General features: G+C 36.2%; 2 protein-coding genes across 2 annotated transcripts; both read right to left on the reverse strand.

Moving 5' to 3' along the window:
* Positions 1–204: 204 nt before the first annotated feature.
* On the reverse strand, positions 205–17,834 carry zgc:77375 (uncharacterized protein LOC402927 homolog). The gene is made up of 8 exons (XM_046875724.1): positions 17,601–17,834; positions 12,147–12,350; positions 11,106–11,218; positions 9,133–9,226; positions 7,572–7,605; positions 6,505–6,679; positions 5,547–5,735; positions 205–1,734 (listed from the first exon to the last, which is right to left on the reverse strand). Exons 1-8 carry the CDS (start codon positions 17,700–17,702, stop codon positions 1,344–1,346), a joined length of 1,302 nt encoding a protein of 433 aa, XP_046731680.1. The 5' UTR covers positions 17,703–17,834; the 3' UTR covers positions 205–1,343.
* A 620-nt stretch (positions 17,835–18,454) lies between these two features.
* Positions 18,455–25,703, reverse strand: isy1 (ISY1 splicing factor homolog). Its single transcript, XM_046875702.1, has 11 exons — positions 25,623–25,703; positions 25,334–25,356; positions 24,705–24,756; positions 24,339–24,404; positions 23,681–23,723; positions 23,340–23,452; positions 22,550–22,667; positions 22,311–22,433; positions 20,108–20,226; positions 19,823–19,912; positions 18,455–19,577 (listed from the first exon to the last, which is right to left on the reverse strand). The coding sequence occupies exons 1-11, from the start codon at positions 25,623–25,625 to the stop codon at positions 19,470–19,472; spliced, it is 858 nt and encodes a 285-aa protein (XP_046731658.1). The 5' UTR covers positions 25,626–25,703; the 3' UTR covers positions 18,455–19,469.
* Between the last annotated feature and the right edge of the window lie 256 nt (positions 25,704–25,959).

The raw sequence follows: 25,959 nt of genomic DNA on the forward strand, positions 1-25,959 counted from the left end.
TCTTAGAAATATTTAGAAATGTGTTGTTATTAAAAAAGATAATTGTTGGGCCACAATGATTGTACATAGCACTATCTAACACTACAAAGTTACCTCACTACTGACTCTGCAAATTTTTTGTGTCATGTGATTAAATCAGATGATAGTTTCAACTGCCAAACACAATGCAACTTTATCATGAATTGTATACCTGAGACGTAATGCTTGAGTGGGATAACATTTTATTACCATTTCAATATCATACCATTTCTCAATACCTTCAATAATTCTGAACAGAAAAGAAATTCGTTGCACATGCAATTCTGTTCGAGTGGTAGCGATTTCATTCTGGTGGCTTTCGTTTAATTTTCTTTAGCTATGAGGTTAACCATCCTTAGGTTTGATTCTACAGTATTTCTTAAAGATTAAACATAGAGAAGAAATAAAATGAGATTATTCATAGTTTTCATGCCACTACAATGTGCAAGAGAGCAGGACTATTTATACCACATGTCTCTCAGCTGTGTAAGGCACTGTAAAAGAAAAAAAAAAAAAGAAAATTTAAAATTAGTAATTATTCAGTAATACTTAAGTAGTAATGAAGTGGTGTGGCACAAACACAGACCAGATCTGCAACCTCAACTGACCAACACATTAGTGAAGAAATATAACAATAACTTAAAAAAAGAAATACAAATAAAGTAAAACCTATAAGGAGCTTAACAGGACAGTACAGTATATAGACCAGCTTTAAATAACATTCAGAAACGTGATTAATTGTATTATTTAAATTTAAAACAGACATTTTTTTTTTTTACCAAATGCTGGTTTAATAATAATAATAATAATAATAATAATAATAAAATAATTAACAATTGTTGGGATTAAAGAAACTGGTGAATTAAAATAATTATAATGTACAGATAAGACCTTTAAAATAAATGTAAAAGCCTGACCTAAATAATTCACATACAGTCAATCAATACTGTACTGTATAAATATTCTAACAAAAAATTTAAAATTGGCCTCAGTTACTATAAAGAAAAAAACAACGACAACAACAAACAAAAAAACCTACATTTTGTAGTACAATATGGTAAAATTAGAAAATTTGTGTGGTAAATGTGTTCAAAACACAAAGGACAATCATCTAATTAGATGGTTCTGATGTGGTAATACAGTCTTGTAAGCCTTTTATCATATCTAGTCATCTCATACATATGTGTAATATACCACAGTGTCTTGTATTGTGCTTTATGGATCATAGTCTGTCCTTCTAACTATGTATATTTTATGTAATAACGTTCCTAGAAATGGCGAGACAGTAAAAGCTTAAGCTTCTTGTATTCAGTGTTTCCATGTGACTAAACCTTAGTTACAAATTTCTCCATTTCGAAAATGAGTTCGACAGCAGCGTGAACATCTTGGACGACATTGTAGGGCTCGATCAGCGCAGGCTCGACTCGAAAGTCGCGGTGTCCATGGAACACAGTCTCTTTGATGCACTGGTTGGTGCCTTTCAGCAGCTCGGTGTGCGGGTTATACACGCCTGTACACACCAGGATAGACTTGCAGGATGTGGCAGAAGGAGACGCTAACTCACTTTCCCAGTCGTTGTCTGTGTCCTCGTCCTGAGAGACGGCCGCTCCTGTGCCGGTCAGAGCTTGTTGCATTTGGCCGCTCTTCCTGGACATCCGTTCCTTGAGGTAGCGGTTGTAGAGGTTTGCACCGTAGATGTCCGTCATGAGGTTGTCTCTAGGGTATTTAGAGGAGACCGGAAGTAAGAAAAATATGATCTATTTAGGTCACGTGAATGGCAGTAAACATTTTATATTTAAACAACAAGAACAAAATCCGTTCAGACCACAGGGCTGAATACTCAAATCTGATTCCTGGTTCTATTCTATTTTGGGGAGGTGGTAGCTTAGTGGTTGAGGCATTGGACTTTGAATCAGAAGGTCGTTAGTTCAAGCCCAGTCACACCAAGCTCCCACTCTTGGGTTGGTCCATGAACAAGGCCCTTAACCCCATAGCTACAAATGTAAGTCGCTACGCATAAGGGCCAAGTGGCTTATTATTATACTGTTCGTTATTGTTTCTATAGTAACAATGTCAGGAGAAGTAAAACATGAGACACGTGATACATTTTTTTTGACAAATGATGACATAAAAAACACATTTTCAACCAGATAAAAAACGTGAGAATGCAATGTGAGAATAACCAGCTTTATATTAGTGCAAATATAACAAACAAAGAAACACAACACTACATAATTAGATGAGAAAACCAGAACTTAGCCACATTAGCCACAAAGACCAAAGTGGGACAAACAGTGCGGTATAACGTAAGGCTATATAAACTATCTGTGAATGCGAATCTGGCGGAGAGATCACATGACATAGTGCAATGGCGAATAGGAAGTGTAGTCCCCAAGCACAATCCTGAAAATACGATTTTGTTTTATAAAGAGACATTTATTTATCATTTTGGAAAGTGTCGCAGTCAGGAGTGAAGCATTAAAAAAAAATACTAATTTTAAGTTTCTTGATACCGTGAGAAGCTGCATTCTTCAGTGGGTGAGTGAGTAAACAAGGAGAAGAGACTGGCGAAGGAACTTCTATTTGTAGCTGTCACAATGTAAAAGATAACAGGAAGTAACCTGTTTCGCAGGCATTCCAAATCATTGAAGGTCGCTACAAATGACTCAAAATTGCACCGTGTTGTTTTTCATTGACAGGAAGCGAAACAACTTCAGGGTTAGGCTGCATTCTACTACCCCATCATTTTAATAATTATCGGCATGTCCCGCCATGCCCCCCTGAAAAGTATTAAAACAAGGCAACCTCACACCTGACATAACCCAAATGCAGTCTTCTCTTGTGATGCTGTTTGAGACTTGTACAATAGCTACTTTCAGTTGACTGATTGGGAGGTGAAATGCTGCTCATATAGATTAAGATCCATTTTTCCACTTCAAATCCTTTTTGTGTTGTTAGTAAGTTTAAGATCATTATCTTGCTGAATGAATTTTATTGGGAAGTTCCTCCCAATTAATCGGGATGCATTTCTTGATAAACTGGCAGACAGAATGTTTCTGTAGGCTTCTAAATTCATTCTGCTGCTACCATCATAAGTGACATTATCAATCAATCATTAGGAAGCGTGTTCCAGAAGCAGCCATGGCAAGAATCCGAATCATGACTCACTTTATCCACCATGCTTGACCAGTGGGCTTTTATGTTTGGGATCATTAGCAGATCCTTTCTTTCTAAACAATCTGGTCTTTCCATCACATTGGTAGAGGTTCGTTTTTGTCTCTAATTCTGCTTCCAATAGCTTCACCCCTGTATATGTTACTGGTGATACTGGTACTATTTCTTTTTTGTTTCATCTTGTTTTTGAGGTTTTTTCCCAAAAAGGCTGACCTTTTTTATGTCTGCTTGTCAGTACACCAGTGGTTTTATTTTTTTAGGACATTCCAAAATGTTGTATTGGCTTATGCATTAGATTTTCCATATTTCCCCCATCTTTAAAATACCTTGATTTTCTCTCATATTCACATTCAGGGCTATTAAGATTAAAAAAAAAAAAAAATCAAGGTAATAGGACACGACAACAAGAAGCACTGATCAATCATTGTTCCAATATTTCTGACCATTTGATAAATTGTGTAGTTTTAACCAAAAGTTACCAATATGTTTGACACATCTAGATGTAAATATCAGGAAATTAGACCTAAAATTCTGATCTATTATCTCATATTTTTTATTAAAAAAAAAAACAATACTTTGAGGGAGGAAAATGTATGTATATTATAGATCATTTAAATCCAGAGAATAATCAATTTTAATAAAAGTACAAAAATGCAATGCATCCAGAAATTATTCACAGCGCTTCATTTTTTTCACATTATATTTTACCGCCTTATTCCAAAATTGATTCAATTCGTTGTTGTCTTAAAAATTCTACAAACAATATTCCATAATGACAACGTGACAGTAGTTTGTTTTGAAATCTTTTTTTTTCTCTCAAATTTATTAGAAATAAAAAATGGAAGAATGAAAAAAATCACATGTACATAAGTATTCTCAGGTCTTTTTGAGTTTGATGCTACAAGCTTGGCACACCCACTTTTGGGCAGTTACTCCCATTCTTCTTTGCAGAACCTCTCAAGCTCCATCGGGTTGGTTTTCTCCACACATGATGCTTGGCATTCAGGCCAAAATGTTCAATCTATGTTTCACAGAACAGAGAATTTTTTTTCTCATGGTCTAAGATGCCTTTATGTCCCTGTTGGCAAACTCCAGGCGAGCTGTCATGTGCCTGTTACTGAGGAGTGGCTTCCATCTGGCCACTCTACCATACAGGCCTGATTGGTGGAGTGCTGCAGAGTTGGTTGTTCTTCTGGAAGGTTCTCCTCTCTCCACAGAGACACGATGGAAAGCTTTCAGAGTGACCTTTAGGCTTTTGGTCACCTCCCTGATTAAGGCCATTCTCCCCCGATTGCTCAGTTTGGTTGTGCGGTCTGCTCTAGGAAGAGTCCTGGTGGTCCCCAATTTTCTTCCATTTACAGATGATGGAGGCCACTGTGCCCAGTGGGACCTTCAATCTTGTAGAAATTTTTCTGTTCCCTTCCCCAGAGCTGTGCCTCAAGACAATCCTGTCTCGGAGGTCTACAGACAATTCCTTAGACTTCATTTCTTGTTTTGTCCTCTGACATGCACTGTTTACTGTGGGACCTTCTATAGAGAGGTATATGTCTTTCCAAATAATGTCTAATCAACTGAATTTACCACAGGTGAACTCCAATCAGGCTGTAGAAATATCTAAAGGATGACCAGTGGAAACTGGATGCACCTGAGCTCAATTTTGAGTGAATAATGAATTAAATCCATCTTGGAATAAGGCTGTAAAATAACAAAATGTGGAAAAAACGAAGCGCTGTGAATACTTTACAGATGCACTGTATATTTGAAAGTGATGACGGCAGCTGTATGTTTACATACACTACATGAACAAAAGATTGTGATCATCTGAACATAAGATTCATGTGCTTTTGCCACATCCCATTGCACATTTAGGATGCTTATTTGCTTTGGAGATTTTTGCTTATTCAGCCACATGGATGTTATTAAGGTGAAGAGGTCTGGGGTGCAGATAGTGTTCCAATTCATCCCAAAGGTGTTCAGTAGGGTTGAGGTCCGATTTCTATAACAGGCCACTCAAGATCTTTCACTCCAACCCATGTAAGCCATATCTTCATGGAGCTGGCTTTATGCACTGTCACACTTGAATAGGTTTGGATCTTCTAGTTCAAGTGAAGGTAAAGGTAATTTTACCACATCCAAAGACATCCATTACAATAATGTGCCTTCAACTTTGTGGTAGGAATTATAGGGAAGAACCACATACGACCAGGAAAGTCAGGTGCCCAAATACCTTTATCCATATAATGTGCTCTAATGTACACTTTAGCTGTGCAAACACACTTCTTTAGAGCTCTCTTTGAGCTAATATCATTTAACAGATAAATATGAGATGAGGTAAAGTTGTGATATATTCTTACCCAACAGCGTAGAGTGAGGTGATTGGAGATCTCCAGCCTCGCTCTGCAGCCTGTGTTCTGATCAGATACTCAGCGTAATGATAAGTCAGCTCACTAGGTTTCCCCATCAGAGCCTCATACTTCAGCTCCTGGCCTGTGATCTTCTGGTAGATGTTCTCCAGGCACACCATGAACGTGCCGTGGCCGAATCTGTCAACAGAAAAGAGGTCCTTAATATCTCGTGTTTACTGTACTCGCTATGCAGTCTTGAACAAAACTGGCAAAAGTTTAGGTTAGTTTGTGTATCGGGTAATACATTTCTGTTTGTGGATTTTTTTGGCAACACAAAGTATACCATGTCTGCAAAATATTAAAAAGTCAAGAAGAGTGCAATGTTACAACCTGGAACTAAAATGGACTTGACTGGGAATGTGGATTATATATATTTACACTTTACAGATAAAACTATTTGTATACCTGACTTTTCCAGCCATATGTTTGCCTTTAGCCAAACTGTTCATTCGAACTAGGAGACCCAAACCTGCTCCATAATGACAATGACTGTGTGCACAAAGCCAGCCCCATTAATATATCTTTTGCATGGGGTGGAAATGATGATGGCCAGTTGCCATCAGAAGTGACATACAGTATATAGTGGAATGAAATCAAAGTGTGAGCAATTCAAATATCATGTGATCTCAGTACACTCAATTACATCTGTTCCTGAAAGGCAAAAGAGATTGCTAAAAGAATATACCTAAACAAACATCTCATGAACAAACATATCATGAAGAACCAAGTCTTACCAAAATATGCTGGAAACAATGTTTTGGAAACTATTGTTTCTACTAGCCTTTAGGGCCTTGCTATTAAACGTACAGCTAATCAGGAAACACAGAAGGTAGCTGCCTTTTAGTTTTGTTGTACGGTTTGTGTTGCTATTGCACACCTGAACTAATAAATGTTACTGAACAGTTACCTTGGAGCCTGGGCTTCTGCCATCCACATGAGGTCCATGTTACATGCTAAAACAGGCAGGTGGGTGGAGTTAGATGTTGCATATACATTACTCAGATTCCCACCAGTCAGTAAAACATCGATAATTAGCTGCAGGTTGGTCTCCCATCTAACTGGCTCTCCAAAGAGGATCACAGCTGCAAATAAGCAGAAGACAAATATGATAATTATACAGAAATTCTAGTCATAAATACCACCTTATCCGTCTAATTAATCAAATTCTTTCTGCTTGTTTGCCATGACTACAGCCAGTACAGCCAACTAAGGATTACTAAAGCTTTAATACTAAGAAACCATATTCTGGAAGCTTTTTCTATTGAGTTATTTTTCCCCATAACTTGAACATGTAGTTTATATACATCACATGCAAACTAATTAATTGCTTTTTATAACCGACTGCATGCAAAATCCCAGGATTATATTCAAAGTCCTCAATTTTATACTTCAATGGTAACAACTCTTTTACAGGCAGTTTCATAGCAGATGCTTCACATAATATGAAATTAACAACAGCAGACTTAAAAATGTCTGAAGACAATTATCAAGTCTCAGTTTTAGAGCTTTTTAACATTTTGAACAAGAACATTTATTACTCAGGAGCGGCTGGTGAGAGAATGACTGTTATAGCTGTAAATGATCATAAGAATTAAAATGTGAATGTTCCAAAACATTAAATGTAAGTATAAAACAAGGGATTGTTTTCGTAATAAATAAAAATAATAATTGTTGTCGAATTGATGTGGTGTATGAGAAAATGTAGGAAAATTATTTTCTAGCATAATGTAATTAATTAATGAATTAAATAACTAATACACTATCGGGTAGTATTCAAACCATCATTGATTATCTTATAACACATCCTGTCATGTTTCATGTCTTACAAATATCATTGTAATGTATTTTAGATTAAACAATCTGTATCGTAGTTACTGGTGGACTATGTTGCAAAGAATGGACAAGTCATTAAATCTATACCGGAGGCAGGCTAAAAAAAAAAAACAAATCCATTTAGCAACAAAAGGATCTTACCTTCAATGTCTGTAAGGTTCACAATAGGAGAGGACTGCAATCATAATAAAGAAAAATAGAATTGTTATCTCTCCTGGTCTAACTCTTATCGAAGAGATCCTGAATTTGACAATGAAAAATGAAATATACTGGCTTATGATAATACATCCTGTGCTATGTCTTCCTGCAGGGTTTAGGCCAAACTCTAAACACAATAAAACACAAACCAAGCTCCATTATGTATGTGACTAGTCAGTTTAAGGTTAGAATGAAGGTCTATATATATATATATATATATATATATATATATATATATATATATATATATATATATATATATATATATATATATATATATTTTTTTTTTTAGGTCAAGAAGCTTTTATTGCCATTTCAACCATATATAGCTGACGCAGTACACAGTGAAATGAGACAACGTTCCTCCAGAACCCTGATGCTACATAAAACAACGTAAAAACAACAACCACAGACACAGAAAAACACAGGGCCAAGTGTGCTTAAGTGTCCTTGCCACATAAAGTGCATGTGTGCAACCTGGTGCAAACAGTGCAAGACAATACAGGACAGTGCAAAGACAACACAAGACAGTGCAAGACAATACAGGACAGTGCAAAGACAACACAAGACAGTGCAAGACAATACACAGAACACGAAACTGCTCCACCAGTAAACGTGTTGTAACGAGACAGTGAACAGTAGCAAAAATGTAAACAAAATATTGTCAACAAAATATTGTGCAAAAGAGCAAATAGCAGCAATTCAGGAAAGATGTGTAAAAATGGCACGTAAACAGTTTACATATTTACTTATGTACATAAGCCCAACAATAATCTCTTCTCTTCTTGACTAAATATAACATGTATAAACCTACAACCGAATGCATGAGAAACTAGAGAGATAAAAATGTCTCTTTTATGCCATGAAAAGAATGAATAAAAGCAGGATAATAAAAAAATTAGTTTAAAGATGAGCTGAGATAATTGAGAATAAATAATACTGGAAAGATACAGTGGAGGGAAATAATTGGTTTCTTTCTTCCGGTATTTGGACACCAACAATGACCAACACTAAACCCAAACCTACTGTTTAATTACAGCTTTGAGAAATTGATGGTTTAATTTTGGCCCGTTCCCCTAAAGATCATATTCAATTCTCCAAGATTCTAACGGTTCCTCTGAGGCCATGCATGGCCTTCCTTTAAATTATTATTGGTTTTGAAACATCTATTCATCCCAGATTCTGTTTCTTGGCTAATGAGATTAAAATCTCTTCTGATATTTCCGGGGACATCACCCTATTCATGTTTCCTTTAATTATGTGTGATGCCTGTCAGGATTATGAACAGAGACTTTGCTTCCCACAAGCAGCTGTTGTTTGCAGAGATGCAGTTAGATCTTCATTTAATTTAACATGCATATGTGTGTCCTTCTTTATCTAAGCAATTTAAGTTTACAAGCTTGTACGCTTTTTGTGCTTATGAATGCATAGTTCTTTGCTCGAGTTAAAAAGTAAAGACATTTACTAGAAGTATGTATAAATACAAAAAAAACATATCACTCACTGGCAATTTTGGTCGTCGGTTATGGTCCACCATGTCCAGTAGGGGAAATGATTCTCTTACCATATCGATACTGACCACTTTAATAAAGCCCAAGCTGAGAGCAAAAATTAAGGAAAAAATTCACATACTTCAGTATGATACAAAAGACCCCTCACAATATGTAAGTTTTGTATAGCAAACTTTAGCAATGACACAAATAAGGACCTCAGCTTAGATGCACTTGACTGTGGCTCAACAAAGTGCATTTATAACGGTGAGATACTTTGATGTGGCTTTATGAAACTGTAAGAAAATTTAAAGGAGCACTTTTCCAACTGGCAGAAGACTCACTTACGCATCTGACAAATTATTTCTTGCTTTAATGCTTCAAGGTAGCAGGTATATTTCCATAGAATCCAGTCAAATTCAAGGGTACTTTTCTGAGAATATTTAATGATTTAATTATTTATTTAAACCAGACATCGTGTAGCTTGAAGCTATAGCGTTAAATTTCACATATAATATATTACACATATAACAGCTCACGAGAGAATGCATCCTGCCCTGATTGCAAAATACCCAAGCACCTCTGCGTGCACCCCTTTATTTGACCAGGTAAACTGTATTTATACATGCACCTCAGAACAAAACCGTTCCAATTCTTTCAGCTATTCTGTCATCTGTCAGTTTTCAGTGTGACGCTTTTAGTAATGAGTATGCAGTTCAACTAGAAATTAATAAAGTGTCTTTTTCTTCTTTCGGCTTCTCTCATTAGGGGTCGCCACAGCGGATAATCCGTCTCCATACCCCTCTGTACTACATCTGACTCACCCCAACTACCTGCATGTCTTCCCTCACCAAATCCATAAACCTCCTCCTTGGTCTTCCTCTTTTCCTCCCTCCTGGTGGCTTCCCTCACTTTGTCTCTAAAACGTCCTACATGCACTGTCCAAATTAATAAAGTGTATTTTGGTATATAAAAAAATCTAATGGATTGGGGTCTGGTGAATTTACAGCTCACTTTGTTACACATTTACACAGTGTTAAACAACCAACACATTTGGCTCTATGCACTTTACAGCTATCATCCCTCAATGTAGGAGTGGCAAGATTTTTTTCTTTCAAAGATTAGGGTCTCTAAAATAAAATAACTATCCAGGTTTACAGATTTATTATTCGGATTTGAAATCTACTGACGTTGCACAAAAAAAGGTCACTAGTGTGAATCTATGCTGAATTCATATATAAAGAACTTTCCATGCACAGCTTGCACAGTACTAATCTAATCTACATCATGCTATTTCCTAACCTGCAGCAATCATGAACTCTGCCTGAACTGTTATATAAACAAGAAATTCACATGTTTCACACACCTTAGTGACATGAGTCATTTACTCATTTACATCATCTGTCAGGGTACAAGGAAGCTTTAAGTCTCATTTTTGTTCTGGCTCTTAGGTGGTAGACCATACATTCAATTGATGTCTGAACAGCTGAGCAATCTTCCAACAACATAATTCTGAGAGATTCCTGTGCGTTGTCCCTCAAACTGCTGTGTTCTCATGAATGTTCTACACTTTTCAGAAACTCATTTTTGTAGAAACGTGTCAGGAGACTAGAAACATATGTTTAGGATTCTAGAAATCGTTGCCATTGAAGTTAAATAACACCGAATACATATACTCATTTTTGGAAAGTAACTGTAATAATGCTTAATGACACATTCGTCAACATTCCTTGACAGAATAATCTGTCTCTATACCAGAACTGGTAGAGGAATAGTTCATATTTCTGGAAGCTTAGCCACTACACAGTGTTTTGGTTTTGCTAACACCAGCAACCCTGTGCTTGAATCGAAAAGCACTGACAAGATGAATTCACTGCACTTTTTTGTTGAGTTAAAATATACAATATTTAGTCGCACTATAATGTGACACTTACAACAAGTTAATAATGGTTTACAATACATACATACCAAAAGTTAAAAAGGATACTTTTTGGCAATGTCCAGCACTGGGCCTTGACCTGATACCAACACACACTTATCATGATATTTCCTGAACATTCTCAGGGGACTATGAGACATCACGACTTGATCTTGGGATATCTGTGGGAGAACGATAAACATATACAAGTACATACATGAGTAACATTCCACATATAAAAACACTGACCCAGCTCAATTTTACCATTTATTTACAAATATTCACAAGGTCATATAAACAAAAATATCGTTTTAAAAGAACCAAAAGCGAAAAGTATGTGATTTTCCCAGGATCCTTTCCAACTTTCAGGCAAAATTTGATGAACGCAGTGTGCAATACTGGAAAGAACAGAAATGTCACGAAGGTGCTAAATGTTTCTGGAAAGCTCTGAATACTGTTATGAAAGGATGTTACTGTTATGTTTTATATACATATTTATGAAAGCACATTTATATTCATATTGGAAATGAAGAAATTTAAATAATCAGTATTAGTAGCTTAACATAAGTTATTTTTCTGATTGTGATATAAACTGCAATCCTCAGTTATAGTCTTAATTCTAAATGTACACTTCTGCATTTGAATGCACTGGGTCAGAACTTAAAGTCATGCAAGATAACCACTGTAAAAGCCATTGTAACCGTGGGCAAAAATCATTGGTTAGTTCTGTTTCAGTTCTTCTTTACAAAGATGCATTAGTCTTGTTCCATTTACATTTACGCTATTTGAAAGACCACTTAGATTTATCTTAGGGTTTAGGGCCTTGCTCAGGGGCCCAGAAGCAGCAGTTTGATTGTGCTGTGATTTGAACTCGATCTTTTAACCAGAAGTCCAACGACTTACCCCCTGAGCTACCACTTTCCTGCACTATTTTGCCCGGTTAGTAGCTTTCATTAGAAATCAATATATTGAAGGATGGGAATTGGGATGTGACCAAACTGAGGAAAAACTATTAACGATTAATTCCAAACCAATCGTCCAGCCCAGTGCTTAAACTGCATTGTGTCATCTGTGTCTGTGTTATGTAGTGTGTTTCACTGATTTACTCACAGGAACCCCCAGAATGTGAGATAGCTGATCTGCTTTCTTTTGCCGCAGACAGTTCCCAGCATTGGTGACAAAAACCACAGGAACGATAAACTGGCCGTTAGAGTCCACCAGCTTGTGAAAAGCTTTTTTGGCTGCAGGGATGGGTGTCTTTCCTCGTACTAAAACCCCATCGATGTCGAACAGCAAGCCGAAGCCTGGCTCGTTCTGTTTAAACAGGAGAAGAATGTTAGAAAGAGTGTAGATAGACACACGTGTACCGAATGCAATCCTTTTTACGTGTGGAACATAGTTAAAATCTGAGTTCCTGCAAGTTTGTTTAGTCTCTGCCTCAGGGTCACTGTGGCTGCTCACTCTATACCGAAAATACGATTTGTTTTGCGCTTGATGAAAATGCAAGAAAAATCAATGGAGCTACTGTTAGCCGCTAACCAGGAACTGGCTAGTGGCCAACGCTAGCGCTATGGATTCTTTAGCGTTTTATGCCCAGCTTCAAAAATTTCTTTCGAAAGGAGAAAATCCTGACATATCACAAATTAAAGGAGTGAATAATTGAAGGATGGAAGAAATGAAGACATTTGTTAAAGTATGCTGAAATAAGTAGAACATTTAAGTAGATCATATCTTTAAGAAATTTAATATTAAATGTAACACAAACACACACACTTATATACACATCTGTATTACTCAACTGGGGTCTAACAAATGTAAACTATTCAATTTAATTTTCCCATTTAATTAATTGTATTTAATCAATTTATCTTGTGCCAATTTAATTAACTACTCAATTTCATCAATATAATAATAATTGTGTATTTCATAAATTTGATTTGTTCTATTTTATTTGTTATAAAACACTTTTTATACATTATTTAACAAAGCATGCTTTTTATTTCAAATTGTTTCGAAAATATAAACTGTTGATGTTCACAAATGTTAATAATAATAAAGTGCGTTAATAAAAACGACAAGCAATGTTATATTTTGCATTTCTTCCATCTATTGGTACCGAAACTGAACTGAACCGTGAATTAAAAACCGAGGTACGTACCGAACCATGAGTTTTGTGTACCGTTTGTGTACACCCCTACCCAATACCCAATCTCTCTCAATGTTCACACTCAACAGATCAATGTCTACTCACACGTGGACTTAATCACCTTCACAGCAAACACTTACAGCATAAAAAGACTCTAAATATACACATGCATCACAAAGTGATTTCCAGTTTTCTAACCAGTCCAATTTATCTTGTTTGAATAAATGGTTTATTATAAATCCATTGATTACCAGCACTTTACTATTTCCTGACACCAACAAACAAATCCAACTACACTAATAGCATAAGATTACAAAAAAAAAAAAAAAAAAAATTCATGCTTCTCATGAATAATGTGAATTTAATCCATGTACACTATCCATGTATCATCACAGTTGCAGTGTCTATGACTTTATACCAATAAAATACATTTTTTTCAGCTTTAAAACACAATTCTTTTGAATTTCTTTTAATAATACAAATAACATTCAATAATATCCTTATTCTATGCATAGCTTTATGTAATAATTGCATGAGTATCATTATTAAGGCCTGTGCAGTACTTTTTTAAATCCCTTGTATAAGTGTAAGTTTAATTAATGCAGCTTTTTCAAACAATCTGATACTATATACACATTTAGAACAGCAGATTTTGATTACTCTAGCAACTTATTTTTCCCTAAGGGCCAATTTTATTTGTATTTTTTTCCAGCACAAAAGGGTTAATGTCAGCGTATGAGTCCTGTGTGAACATCCAGAGTGTTGAGTTAACAAATATATATATATGTGTGTGTGTGTGTGTGTGTGTGTGTGTGTGTGTGTGTGTGTGTGTGTGTGTGTGTGTGTGCTTAGCTGCATGAACTGCATGATTTTTGATGTATTTAGTAAAGATGCATTGAAGGTATTAAAAAAACAAAAACAAAAAAAAACAATAGACATCAGACCTTGTCTTAAGGTTAACATTAAGGCTATTAAGGTTTACAGGTATATGCTGAATACAACTTACTGATTTCTTTATTTGTATGTAATAGACCTCTAACACTGAAGGAATTTTGTAGTAACGATGTTACAACACTAAGTAGGCTCCATGTTTGACCTGTTTAACATTACTAAGCTCATGTATTGGTGATGGATACTTTGGTTGTGTAAAGTTAATACTCGATTGCTTTACTGCAATTATTTGAGCTGACCTGGATTTTTTGAGGTTGTCGTGTCAATAGATTAGATTAGTCAATTGATTCTGCATATGGTTCATCATTCATTCAAATTACACAATGTATATGGATATACAATACATCATGCATGCTTTACACTCTCATTACATGTAGTTTTTTTTACAAGTGGCAAAAAGCCTATAGAAAAAATGACATCTGTTGGGTGTATGAAACAAATATTCACACATTACAACTTTTATTAACTTTTATTTTACAGCTTCAGCATGCTTACTTACAAACACTATATGGACAAAGGTATGTATCAAGATTAAAATACATCTGATCATACCCATATAACATATGCTTGTTGAACTATTCCACTCTTCTGGTAAAATTTTTAAACTATGTTTTGGAAAGTGGACGTGTAAAGTGGATTTTATCTTCAATCAGGTACAAGGCATTCTAGTTCTAGTTCTATGGTGTTCAATGGCAAACCAAAATGCCCTGAACCTTGCTTTGTTCACAGAAGCATTTTCATTCTCTAACAGGACCCCTTAGTTCCACTAAATTAAAAATTGCAATTCTACACCATACAAAGACATTCTACACAATTGTTTTACCAATTTTGTGGCAACAGTTAAATTGAAGAGTGATGGCCAGGTGTCTACATGACTGTAAGTTACTTATACGATTATAAGAAATATTCCCATATATAAATTTACATTAAGAGTAATTAATTTGTCGTGTGCTTTTATTTCGAAACAATACAGCGGTGAGATTGGGTACATTTGTGTATTTTATTGTTTGAGCAGCACTACTTTGTTAGTGAAGTTACCTCCAAAATATAGCCACCTCTAAAAGTATTAGAACAGCAATGAAAACATTCGAGTTTAAGGTAAAAAAAAAATCAATGATACAGTGGATCAAAATTTAAGCTTACGTTTTCTGATATTTACATTTAAATGTTTTAAACAACTTACTTTTTGATGAACCTGAACTGGAACGCTTGATTGACAGATCCAGGTCTGTACTTCTAGATTGCTTGTTTGAACTAGGGCTGTTTAAACAATCTTTACTGGAAAAGAGGCCATGTGACTACAGGTTTCATTTTGATCAAAAAAAAGCCACACCTGATTCTACTTTAGACATGGGCAAACTACGGCCCGCGGGCCACACACGGTCCATTGGGTTTATTAATCCGGCCCGCCGAACGTGACCAAATTCTATTAAAATAGTTTCGGGTAAACCTTGTTTAATTTACCTTTCCCCTGTAATGCCCACGTTTCCCCAAAAGATGTTGCACTTCAGATACATTGACCTTGTTCGAGTGCATTACCGTATTTTAATATTTATATTTATATTGTATATCCTGGCCCGGCCCCAATTCTTTAGAACCCATTGTGGCCCGTGAGGCAAAAAGTTTGCCCCTCCCTGTTCTACTTGTTTTAATCAACTCGGTGCTGATCTTCACTTCCGATATCTTCCAACAGGCTGTCAGATGTGGCTCCTAATTGATTGGAATGAAAACCTACACCCGTTGTGTAGAACAACGGATTAGCTCTGAATATCTACTCTTGGTTTGTCATCAGGGTTTCAATTGTGCAAAATGCATTGGTTGTTATAAAGGATAAGACAACATGAAAAGAGGTGTCTATCAACCAGACATGTCAAATAACAAAAATGACCAACAACCTCCACAGGATAGAAGTGAAGGTATCAAAATTCAACTTCCAAAGAAGACTTTAAGTGCAGTTATTGACTGTATCACAAGATGCAAACCATTCATCAGCAGATTTAGATTGTGAAGTCCAAATGGTAATTTAAATTGAAAATGAATACAGAGATTTCTTTAAAAACGTTCTGGGGTTAGATGAACCTCTAGCAAAGTGATGGAAAGGCTGACTTATGGAGAAAGAAAGGATCTGCTCATGATCCATAACAGCCAATCTCATTAATCAAAGCATGGTGACTGTAGTGTCATGGGATTGGTTTTGCTTGGCTGCTTCTGCCACAGTCTCAATAATTATTATTGATGATGTAACTCATAAAGGGAGCAGCAGAACACATTTAGAAATCTTCATATCCATTCTATCTGCAAATTTAAGAGAATGCATCCGATCTAATTGGAAGGGCGTTCATCATCTACCAAGACAATGAACCAAAACACACTGCCAACACAACAAAAAACCTGAGGTACAAAAGGTGGAAAATTTTAGACTGCCATTCACCAAACCATAAACACTCAAAAAAATTTGAATCCATCACAAAAAAAATGCAATGGTTTAGTTGCTGTCCTGATGCAGTTCTTTTCGAGCAAAGAATGAAACTGTTTGGTGGCAAACTAGCAACAGATATGCAACCATATATTGAAGGTGTTTACTATCTGTTCCTACACTTTTGCTCACCTTCACAATTGGTGGTCCTACTCATCTATTGATCCTAAAATTTATTGTTTTCAGTGTACAGTAAAATAAAAATCAAGAGAACCGTCTTTGCCATTCCAATATTTTCAGAGAAGGAATAGTATATACTTTATGCTGAATGACATTGTCCACAGTACACGTTTCCTGCAGGTGAACATCAGACACAAATTGTCTACAAGGACACCACAAACACGTCTGTATTGTTTTGAATAACTCAACAGCAGAAGATCGCAGGACGTCAGGAACATATCATCTGAAAGCCTGTGCTCGGATCTACTCATCTGAAGAAATGGAAAGATTGAAAATGGAAAAAGGATTTAGATCATCCCTTCATTTTTACACACAAAGAGAATTTGGAGATTTCCAATGAATAGATGCAAAAATCATGGATGCAAATCAAAGCAAATATTCTGACTTGTGATGGAAAAAAACAAACCTGTGGATTGATGTTAATGCATTGAAGAAGCTTTTGTTATGGGTTTATTCCCACATAGACTTCATGCCCCCACTTAACCACAATCCCAGAGGAAAACAATCCAAACAGAAACAAGGAAAAGACAGAAGAATTCCTGCATGTTGTCGTATTTAAATGTTTCGGCATTTTGCCATTATGAGCCCCAACATCATCTCCATCCCCTTATGAGAACACAAGTTGACACTACCGTCGATTGAGCTCATAATCTGTGAAGTTAATGCACTGAGCCTATGTGCAGCAAACCAGCTGTGGACCTGACCATCCAATGATGTCTACCGACCTCTTTCACATGCTAATGCTACTTTTACAGCCTGTAGCATTGCCCTGTTAGCCTATAGCTCACAGACGCCTATAGGAATGCGTTACCTTTCTCCTGGGCAATGCGAAAGCGCACATCGCCCTCCGGGATTGTTGCCGGGCAACCGAAATGCCGCTGGCGGACCTCAGGATCAAACCGAACGCCCTCATTTCGCCTCTTGTTTAGTCTTTCCACCGACACCCAGGACGACCGCCGTCGTTTGTGGCCGGTCGCTCCAGTGTCTCCATGTAGCTTTTGTAAGAGGAGAGAACGTGACGCCAGAGGAGGAGGAGGAGATACCCCGAAATTCATTCACCACGTTACTACGGTAACAACAGTCACCGACAGGGGGCGCTGCTGTGCAAATGGGGAGGATCAGCTGTGTGAGGGGAGGAGTGGGGGTGTATGTTTTATAAAAAAAACAAACAAACAAAAAAAAAAACACGCGTGCGCAGTTTTACAGATTTTCACCTCCACAAAGAAATTAAAATTATTTATATTTTGGATTCATATCAACCCTGGTTTTATCTCTAAGTTTTGAAAATCCTGATATTCCTAACCAAAGATTTCAAGATGTAAATGTTCAGGAAGAGAACCTGATTAACAAGCGTGACCCCCTCCTCCACACACACTTGTAAGGGTTGTTGAACGTGTCTCTGACATACCATGAATACATGGCTGTGTAAAACATTCTCAGAAATGCCTATACGTTCAAGGAATACCGAGGAATTCTCAAGAAAAACCTACCAATTTGTGTAATCTGCCTGTTCAAAAAAGTTAACCAGTTACTACTTTGTAATAAAAGTAACAGATATATGTAATAGGTACAAGAGTTCTCAAAATACTAAATTTCATGTCCTAAATATTGGCACAGCTAAGGTCTAGGAATTAAAAAAAGGAAAAACCAACAAAACCTATGTTGTCAAGTCAAAGCAAAGAGATCTTTCAGGTTTTAATTGTTAGTCATTCATTTTGTATATACTCGCACAACTTTTTTTTGGTTAAAAACAAGCATACAAACCAACAAAAAAATCCCACACAGCTTCAGGTCAAACACACTCCATGTTAGAAGATAACACAGACATTGAAACCTAGTACACACAAAATCAACAATTTTGTAGAAAATTTTTACTAGTCCAAAAAATGTGAGCATTGTATACAAAATATATTTACAAAGCATTTGTTGTTGTTGATTCTCAAAAACACATTTTCCCAAAACACACTATATGGCCAAACATATGTGGACACCTACAAATTATTACTCAAATGTTTTTTTTAGCACAATACTATAGGTTGGCTTTGTATGCTGGAAAATTACAATTTGTCTTCATTGGATCTAAGGGGCACAAACACGTTTGTGAATAAAAAAACCTACTGTGCACTAAGCGAGGCCAATGAAGACATGCTTTTCCAGAGTAACAGTGGAAAAACCTAGAGCAGTCTGCACCCTATAGAACACCTTCTGGAATGAACTGGAAAACTGAACCAGGACTCCTCGACTGGAATCAGTGCCTGATCTCACTAGTTTTGTGGTTTAATGAACACAAATGTAATTTATGCAGCAAAATCTAGTAAAAAAGCACAGAAGGACTAAATCTGGGACGGGATGATCAACAAGTATATATGTTTATAATGGTTAGGTGTCCAAATCCTTCTGGCCATACAGTGTTTCCCATTTGTAAATGGTTGGTATAACACAGTATAGATAAATCATAAAACAAACAAACAAAAACCAGTTAACAGAAATGCCAGATGTTTTGACATGTATAAGCCACCGCATTTTGCAATGTATTTGCCACTTTTGTAAAGTTAGATGGGTCACATGCACATAAAAGATGTTGAATAATTGGCAATAGTCACATCTACCCTTCATCAACCTGAATCCCCTTTTAATAAACATTGAAACACGTGAACTTTGAGCACAGACACAGGCATCGTTACAAGCCGAGCAACGCTTTAGCCTCTTCACTTTGTGCCATTAAGTTCTCGCTGGCGTACTTCTGCAGCAGTTCCATCTTCTTTCTTCTGACCAATGCTTCTTCGATCTGTGTTAAATCAATTTGATCATTAAAGTGAAGGTTTAATGTATAGCATGTGCTGTACAGTTTCATTTAATGCTTGATTGTGATGCATGACACTAGATTCATTATTTGCATAATTGCACAAGGAGTTATTCTATTGAATAAATGATTATTACCTGTGCAGCCCTGACCAACAAACCCACAATTCTGTCTACAGTGATATTTCTTATATGATGTGATGTGATATGATATGGCAGGCAGTTTCTCACCTCTTTCTGTGATGGTACAGGTACATGAGCTATAAATGTTTGGGCTCCATCCTCCCCCTCCATCTGTTCCCTCATCTCATCATCAGATTGCTAATAAAAGAAATAATTTTATTTAGCACTAAAAACACCTTGTGATCAACATATCTAATAATAAACCATTTTAATTAAAAAAAAAAAAAAAAAACATTTCGGGGGAAAAAGTCCAAACACTGTATTTGCGCAATCACAGTATAAGGTATTATATAATAATGTATGAAAAGTAAAGTGTTCTGCTTCTGCTATTACCTCATCATCCTTGACGGCATATATGTATTCTTCTTCTTCTTCCACCTCTTTCGCCCCTCCGCCGCCGGCTAAACGAGCTTCTTTTTCAGCTTTCCACTTCTCAACAGCCTCTGCTATTGCTGTGAGGAAATGAACGCACAACAAAACAATGCTTCAATGACAGATTTAATTTATATTTTAAATCTTTGCTTAGGTATTAACGAAGCTTTAACTTTTTGTAGTGTTAAACCTTGGAATTTCTATAAACTCTTGATTCAGGATTAAATCCCAAGACTACACAAACAAAACAGCCTGTAATATTAAAGTGGAAGTAAAAGTATGGAGAAGGGAAAAGCAATTTACAACACGACCACAGCCCAGACCCTCCATACAAAGTTACAAAGCAGTAACAAGAGGAGAAACAAATCCTTATAAAGGACATGCTGGACACTCAGCATACTTTAGTGCAAACTCTCATAATGCTAATCACCCTGAAAACACTATTCCTATAGTGAAGCAAGGTGGTGGTAACATGTCACGGGTCTCCTCCTCATAAGATACCAGAAAACTTCTCAAACATTGTAAGATCAAGTTCTGGTTTAAAGAAATACCCCAAAACAAAAAAATAGCTTTGAAAAGCTTTAAGCTTTTTTTCTGAATTAATTCCTTGCACCACCAAGAACATTACACCACCACAAGAACCCATCAATGTTAACAACTCGGCATTTTTGCACAAGATTCCTGAACCAAAATTCTTCAGGAGAGATCATGACACATGGTACTGCAACATAGTTGACTGACTCACTTACACACCAAACCTCAAGCTGCATGTCTGCCATTCAGATAATTAACACAAATAGCATACACATGGCTGGGGATATGAACAGCATGTAAGGCCACATGCCTCTCAAAGTACAAACACAAAGACAACCTTTATAGCCACATCATTATAAGTACAGCCTGGTGTCCTTCTGGGAAAATGTGAATGTGTGTGTGTGTGTGTGTGTGTGTGTGTGTGTGTGTGTGTGTGTGTGTGCTATAATGAAGTGAAATCACGTTTTAGCAGTAGCGCAAGTGCCTCGTGGTGGGATCGTGATTATAACTTAACTGCATGTGAGACACATACTGTTTATTAATGAAGCAGAAACTTTAATCCAAAATGACCGCAATCTTTAAAAACAGAGCAAAAGCTTTTTAAAATGTTCATATTACGCATGAACAAACCACAGGACTCCTGGAACAATGTTCTTTGTACAGACGAGACCAAAGTGGACATGGTTGGCTGTAATGCACTTTGACAAAAAACAAACACAGCATATCAGCACAAACAACCCATACCAACTGTCAAGTAAAGGTGGAGAAGTGATCATATGGGATTGTATCGCAGCCACAGGATCTTGGCAACTTGCAGTCACGGAGTTGGCCATGAACTCCTCTGTACAGCAAAGTATTCTAGAGTCAAATATGAGGCCATCTGTCTGGCAGCTAACACGTCGCCAAAATTGAGCCATGCAACAGGACAATGATCCCAAGCACACCAGCAAATTTATAACAGAATGGCTGAAAAAAAAGAATCAAGGTGTTGCAAATGCCCAGTCAAAATCCAAACCTTAACCTGACTGAAATGCTGTGGCGGGATTTTAAGAAAGCTGTGCATAAACAAATGCCTGCAAACCTCAATAAACTGACGCAACGTTGTAAAGATTAATGTTAGAGACTGATAAAGTCGTACAAAACCAAATTACTTCAAGTTATTGCTGCTAAAGTTAGTTATACAAGCTATTGAATTATAAGGTGTATTTTCACACACAATTTCTCCCTATTTCAGCTTAATCTTTGACCATGAATAAAGACAAGGAGTAATGTCATGTGCTGTTGCTCATCTAGGGTTGTATTTACCGAATTCTAAGACCTGAGCGATTTCTATTATGTCCTGATAATAGAATGGGGGAAGGGAGAGAGAAGAAAAAAACAAAACAAAAGTAAAGTATAATGTAAAAGCTTGATGCTATGATGCAGCATTGACATTTAATGGGGTATTTTCTGTAGCTGAATATAAAATTGCAGCTTGTTGAGGATATTCCCACAACTTCGACACAAAATAGTATTCAGCTCAAATACAAGACAGTTGTCTTAATTGCTCAACTACAGTCAGGATAAAGAACTGTTGTATGATATTCCTTTCAGAGCATTGCATGTATGTAAAAGAGGTAGGCTATGTTACCTTGTTTCTCATATTCTTGTTCCAAGGGTACTAACCCGCCGTCATCCTCGTCTCTGTAGCCGTAATACTCAGCATCGATTTCCTTCATCAGCTCACCCCTCGTTTTTCTGGGTGGTGCTACAGCTATAAAGGAAATATCACACAAATGTGAATGCCACAAGGCCCTGAGACTGATGGCAGCAAATGGAAGCAAATGGATACATTTAGGATTTTCTGTTCAGTATTTAAACTTTACTCACGTTCTTTTTCAAATAGCTCTCTGACACCAGGTAGGTCTTTTGCAGCACCAAAATATTTGTAACCTCTGTTTCCTGGCACTTCTTTGCCCTCGTGATCCAGCATCTTTGGGCCGATTCTCTAACGCACACGCAGGAAAAGTTAGAGAAGTTAGAATCAGCTGGTAAGTTGCTGTATGTGTATATTTAAAGTGGTATTTACACTGGGCACATTTAATGTCTGAATCAGTGTTGCTGAATGCACATTTGCATTCATCTTAAGGAATCACAAGTACACATGGAGAACACAATGCAAATCACCCAGATTTCCACCGTTATAACATTATTTTGGTGCTCGTATGTGCAGCGGAGTGAACCCCACTTGCATCTATAAGTGTCACATGCCATGTTGAATCAGTTAGACAGGAGAAAAACGGCTTTCTGGAGCTCACATACGATGTTTTTTGAGGACAAATCTGACTGCAAAAAATTCAAGGTGCACATGCCTTCATCAGAGAAAACAAATGTGCAGAATACTTTACTTCATGAAAAAGCATGCACCAGAGTACTAGTTGAGTTCACATTCATGGGAATGCATCATGGTGTCCATAGCAAACTAAACTCACCCCACTTCCTACAGGTTCGGTACACAGGGCACTTCCTGGTTCACGTACATCTTTCACATAAATTCTTCATGCAAACCATACTCTATTTCAGACTTTGTGAACGCCCCCAAAAAATATGATTATATACTTTACCTGCAGAGAGAACCCCGTAGCTGTAGAGTTATATAGAATTGTTTTCAAATACTTACTGCATAGTCAGGGCCTCCCAGTTCTTTGATTCGATACTCCCAGTGGCCCTTCTCACGAAGAAGCTTGTTGATTTCATCATTCAAGTCACGGATCTTGAATTCCCCCAACCCAGCTATGATATACGTATATATATAAAAAAAATTATAAAATACCATTACACAGTTTTATTTGTATTAATGAATTTTCCTAAACATTTATATATGGCATAGAATACTACTGAATGTGCCACTTAATGCAGACTTTATTTTGCCAATTTAATTTAACTGCATCTTAAGTAATTTGGTAACATCAGCACATGCATTTGGTTACCGAGCCATTGTATGATAAAATAAGGACATACCGTTCTGAATTTGGGCCACCTTCTTTGAAATTTCACTGATGATCTATAATAAAAAAAAATAAATAAATAATAAAAAATCTTTTTTAAAAAGGTTTATTTTAATGAATACAAATGTTGTAGATCAGTAAGCAGTCCACGCTGATTACTCTACTTCAGACTCCATCCTATATAAGAGTAAATAGAAGGAAGTAGGAAGCAGTGCTGTAATTTACATGGATCAACTGTCTTAATAAATTTGACTTCATCTTTCAAAATTAGCATTCATCTAGTGTGATGAAAAATGTTAAAGACTAGCAAAAGGCTAATTCCATTTTGAAGTAGAATAATACAGGACAGAATTTTGTCTTCTGGTCTCAGGTTCTGTCAACGTTTTGAATGGACAAAAATAGACACTAAAGCTTAAAGGATTTTCAGTGTTATGGCAAGGCCTGCACTTATTGCTGGAGATACTTGCTTTTGATTACTTTGTATTATGAATAAGCTTTCAAAAAAAATTGCTTTTTAAATTACTCAGTTTTCCAGACAAATATGAATGGGATATTCTGAATCCGCAATCAAATAAATAAATCTGAATTGGCAAAATTCTCTGCGCCTAAACACGGACACCGTATTCATACATAAGATCCATAAACGAATAATGCATAATAAAATCTCTCACCTGCCGTCTCCATTTCTCTGCTTTAGGCAACTCGTTGCATTCTGAGGCGAGATATGGCCGTCTCTCCTGCATCAGTCACACAGAGCAAACAGCAAATAATTAATATTATCAGTTATTTAATAAAACAACAACAAAAAATGTAATCAAAATGACCAAAAAGCAGGTTAAAAAGGGGAAAATAGGCAATAACACAGATCCCTAATAAACAAGTCATAGTTGACATTTTGGAAAAAAAAATTTCCCTGAGATGACTGTCATGAGGATTCTCAAGAAGACTCAGGAAAAGGGAGCACATTCAGAATTATAAATCTTAACAGTTTAATGATTAAATCTACATACAACTCAAAATAAAACATGCAACATTACCTTTACTTTTCCTTCTTCTAGCTGAGCTTGACGAAACCTGGCCAAGGCCGTCCTGCAAAGAAGAAAACAGGGAAGTGTGTAAATTAGCAAAGTTTAGAACGTAAACGATCTATCTATCTATCTATCTATCTATCTATCTATCTATCTATCTATCTATCTATCAATCATGGGGGGGAGAGGCAGTTTATTGGTGTCAGTCACAAGCCACAAGATAAACAAAATAAATTAATTAATTCAATAGCACATGATGCCTAACGAGAACCAGCACCTATTAAATATTTACAGATAAAAAAAAATACACAATTAAAAAAAAATGATTGAATTGATTCATGTGTGTGTTATGTTTGTTACCTCTCTTTTTATTTTGGTATTTTATGGTAATTTATTGTTACTCATGGGTAGAATAAACATTAGCTAATACAGGTATATTCTATCTATCTATCATATTAATCTATCGATTAATCTATCTATCTAGTAATTAATCCATCCATCAATCAACCAATCAACCAACCAATCAACCAACCAATTAGTAATGTCTAGAACATGTACCTTTAAAATAAGTGAACATGTGAAATGAAACACTAGGTATAAATATACTGTACATAAATAAAACACAGGTCAATACTTACATGGCCTTTTCTGCGTTTCGAGCCTGTTTTTGCAAAACACATTTTATGATTAATTGTTTGCATTATTTAACAGATCTTCTATGTATTATCAGTACATACTAACATGACATCATGTTAAGCTAACTCGCTAATGCAACAAGCAAGAAAGATTAAGTTTCAAACATAAAAAATTCTGGCGTGAAAAGGCTCTCAGAACGTATTAACCAACAGAAAGAAAACATTTTTGAGGTTTAATATCTGTATATTTAGTATTTACTCATGTATCAGTTGTATATAAGCGTATGCTTACCATGGTGGATTTTTAAAACAGACACCTTTACGTATGAGCGCGTCGACGCACAAATATGACGCGCGACAAACAACTTCCGTGTCGCAAAAATATGACGCAATTACATCCACGCCAAAAGAGATACATTTTTATTCTTATACAATATACTTGCATTTTAGTCGCCAAATTAAAGTACATTAGAAGCATAATTCATTTTGTGGGGTTTTGCATTAGAAAGTAAAAAATATCTTTATTATTGTTATTTATTTGGTACATAAATGCATATGCGTCGTCATCTTGTGGCACACGACTGCCATTATAAAACTACACTTTCTATTCGCGTTAAATACTGTATTTA

The sequence above is a fragment of the Silurus meridionalis genome, chromosome 19 (assembly GCF_014805685.1).
Source record: "Silurus meridionalis isolate SWU-2019-XX chromosome 19, ASM1480568v1, whole genome shotgun sequence".
Lineage (NCBI taxonomy): Eukaryota > Metazoa > Chordata > Actinopteri > Siluriformes > Siluridae > Silurus > Silurus meridionalis.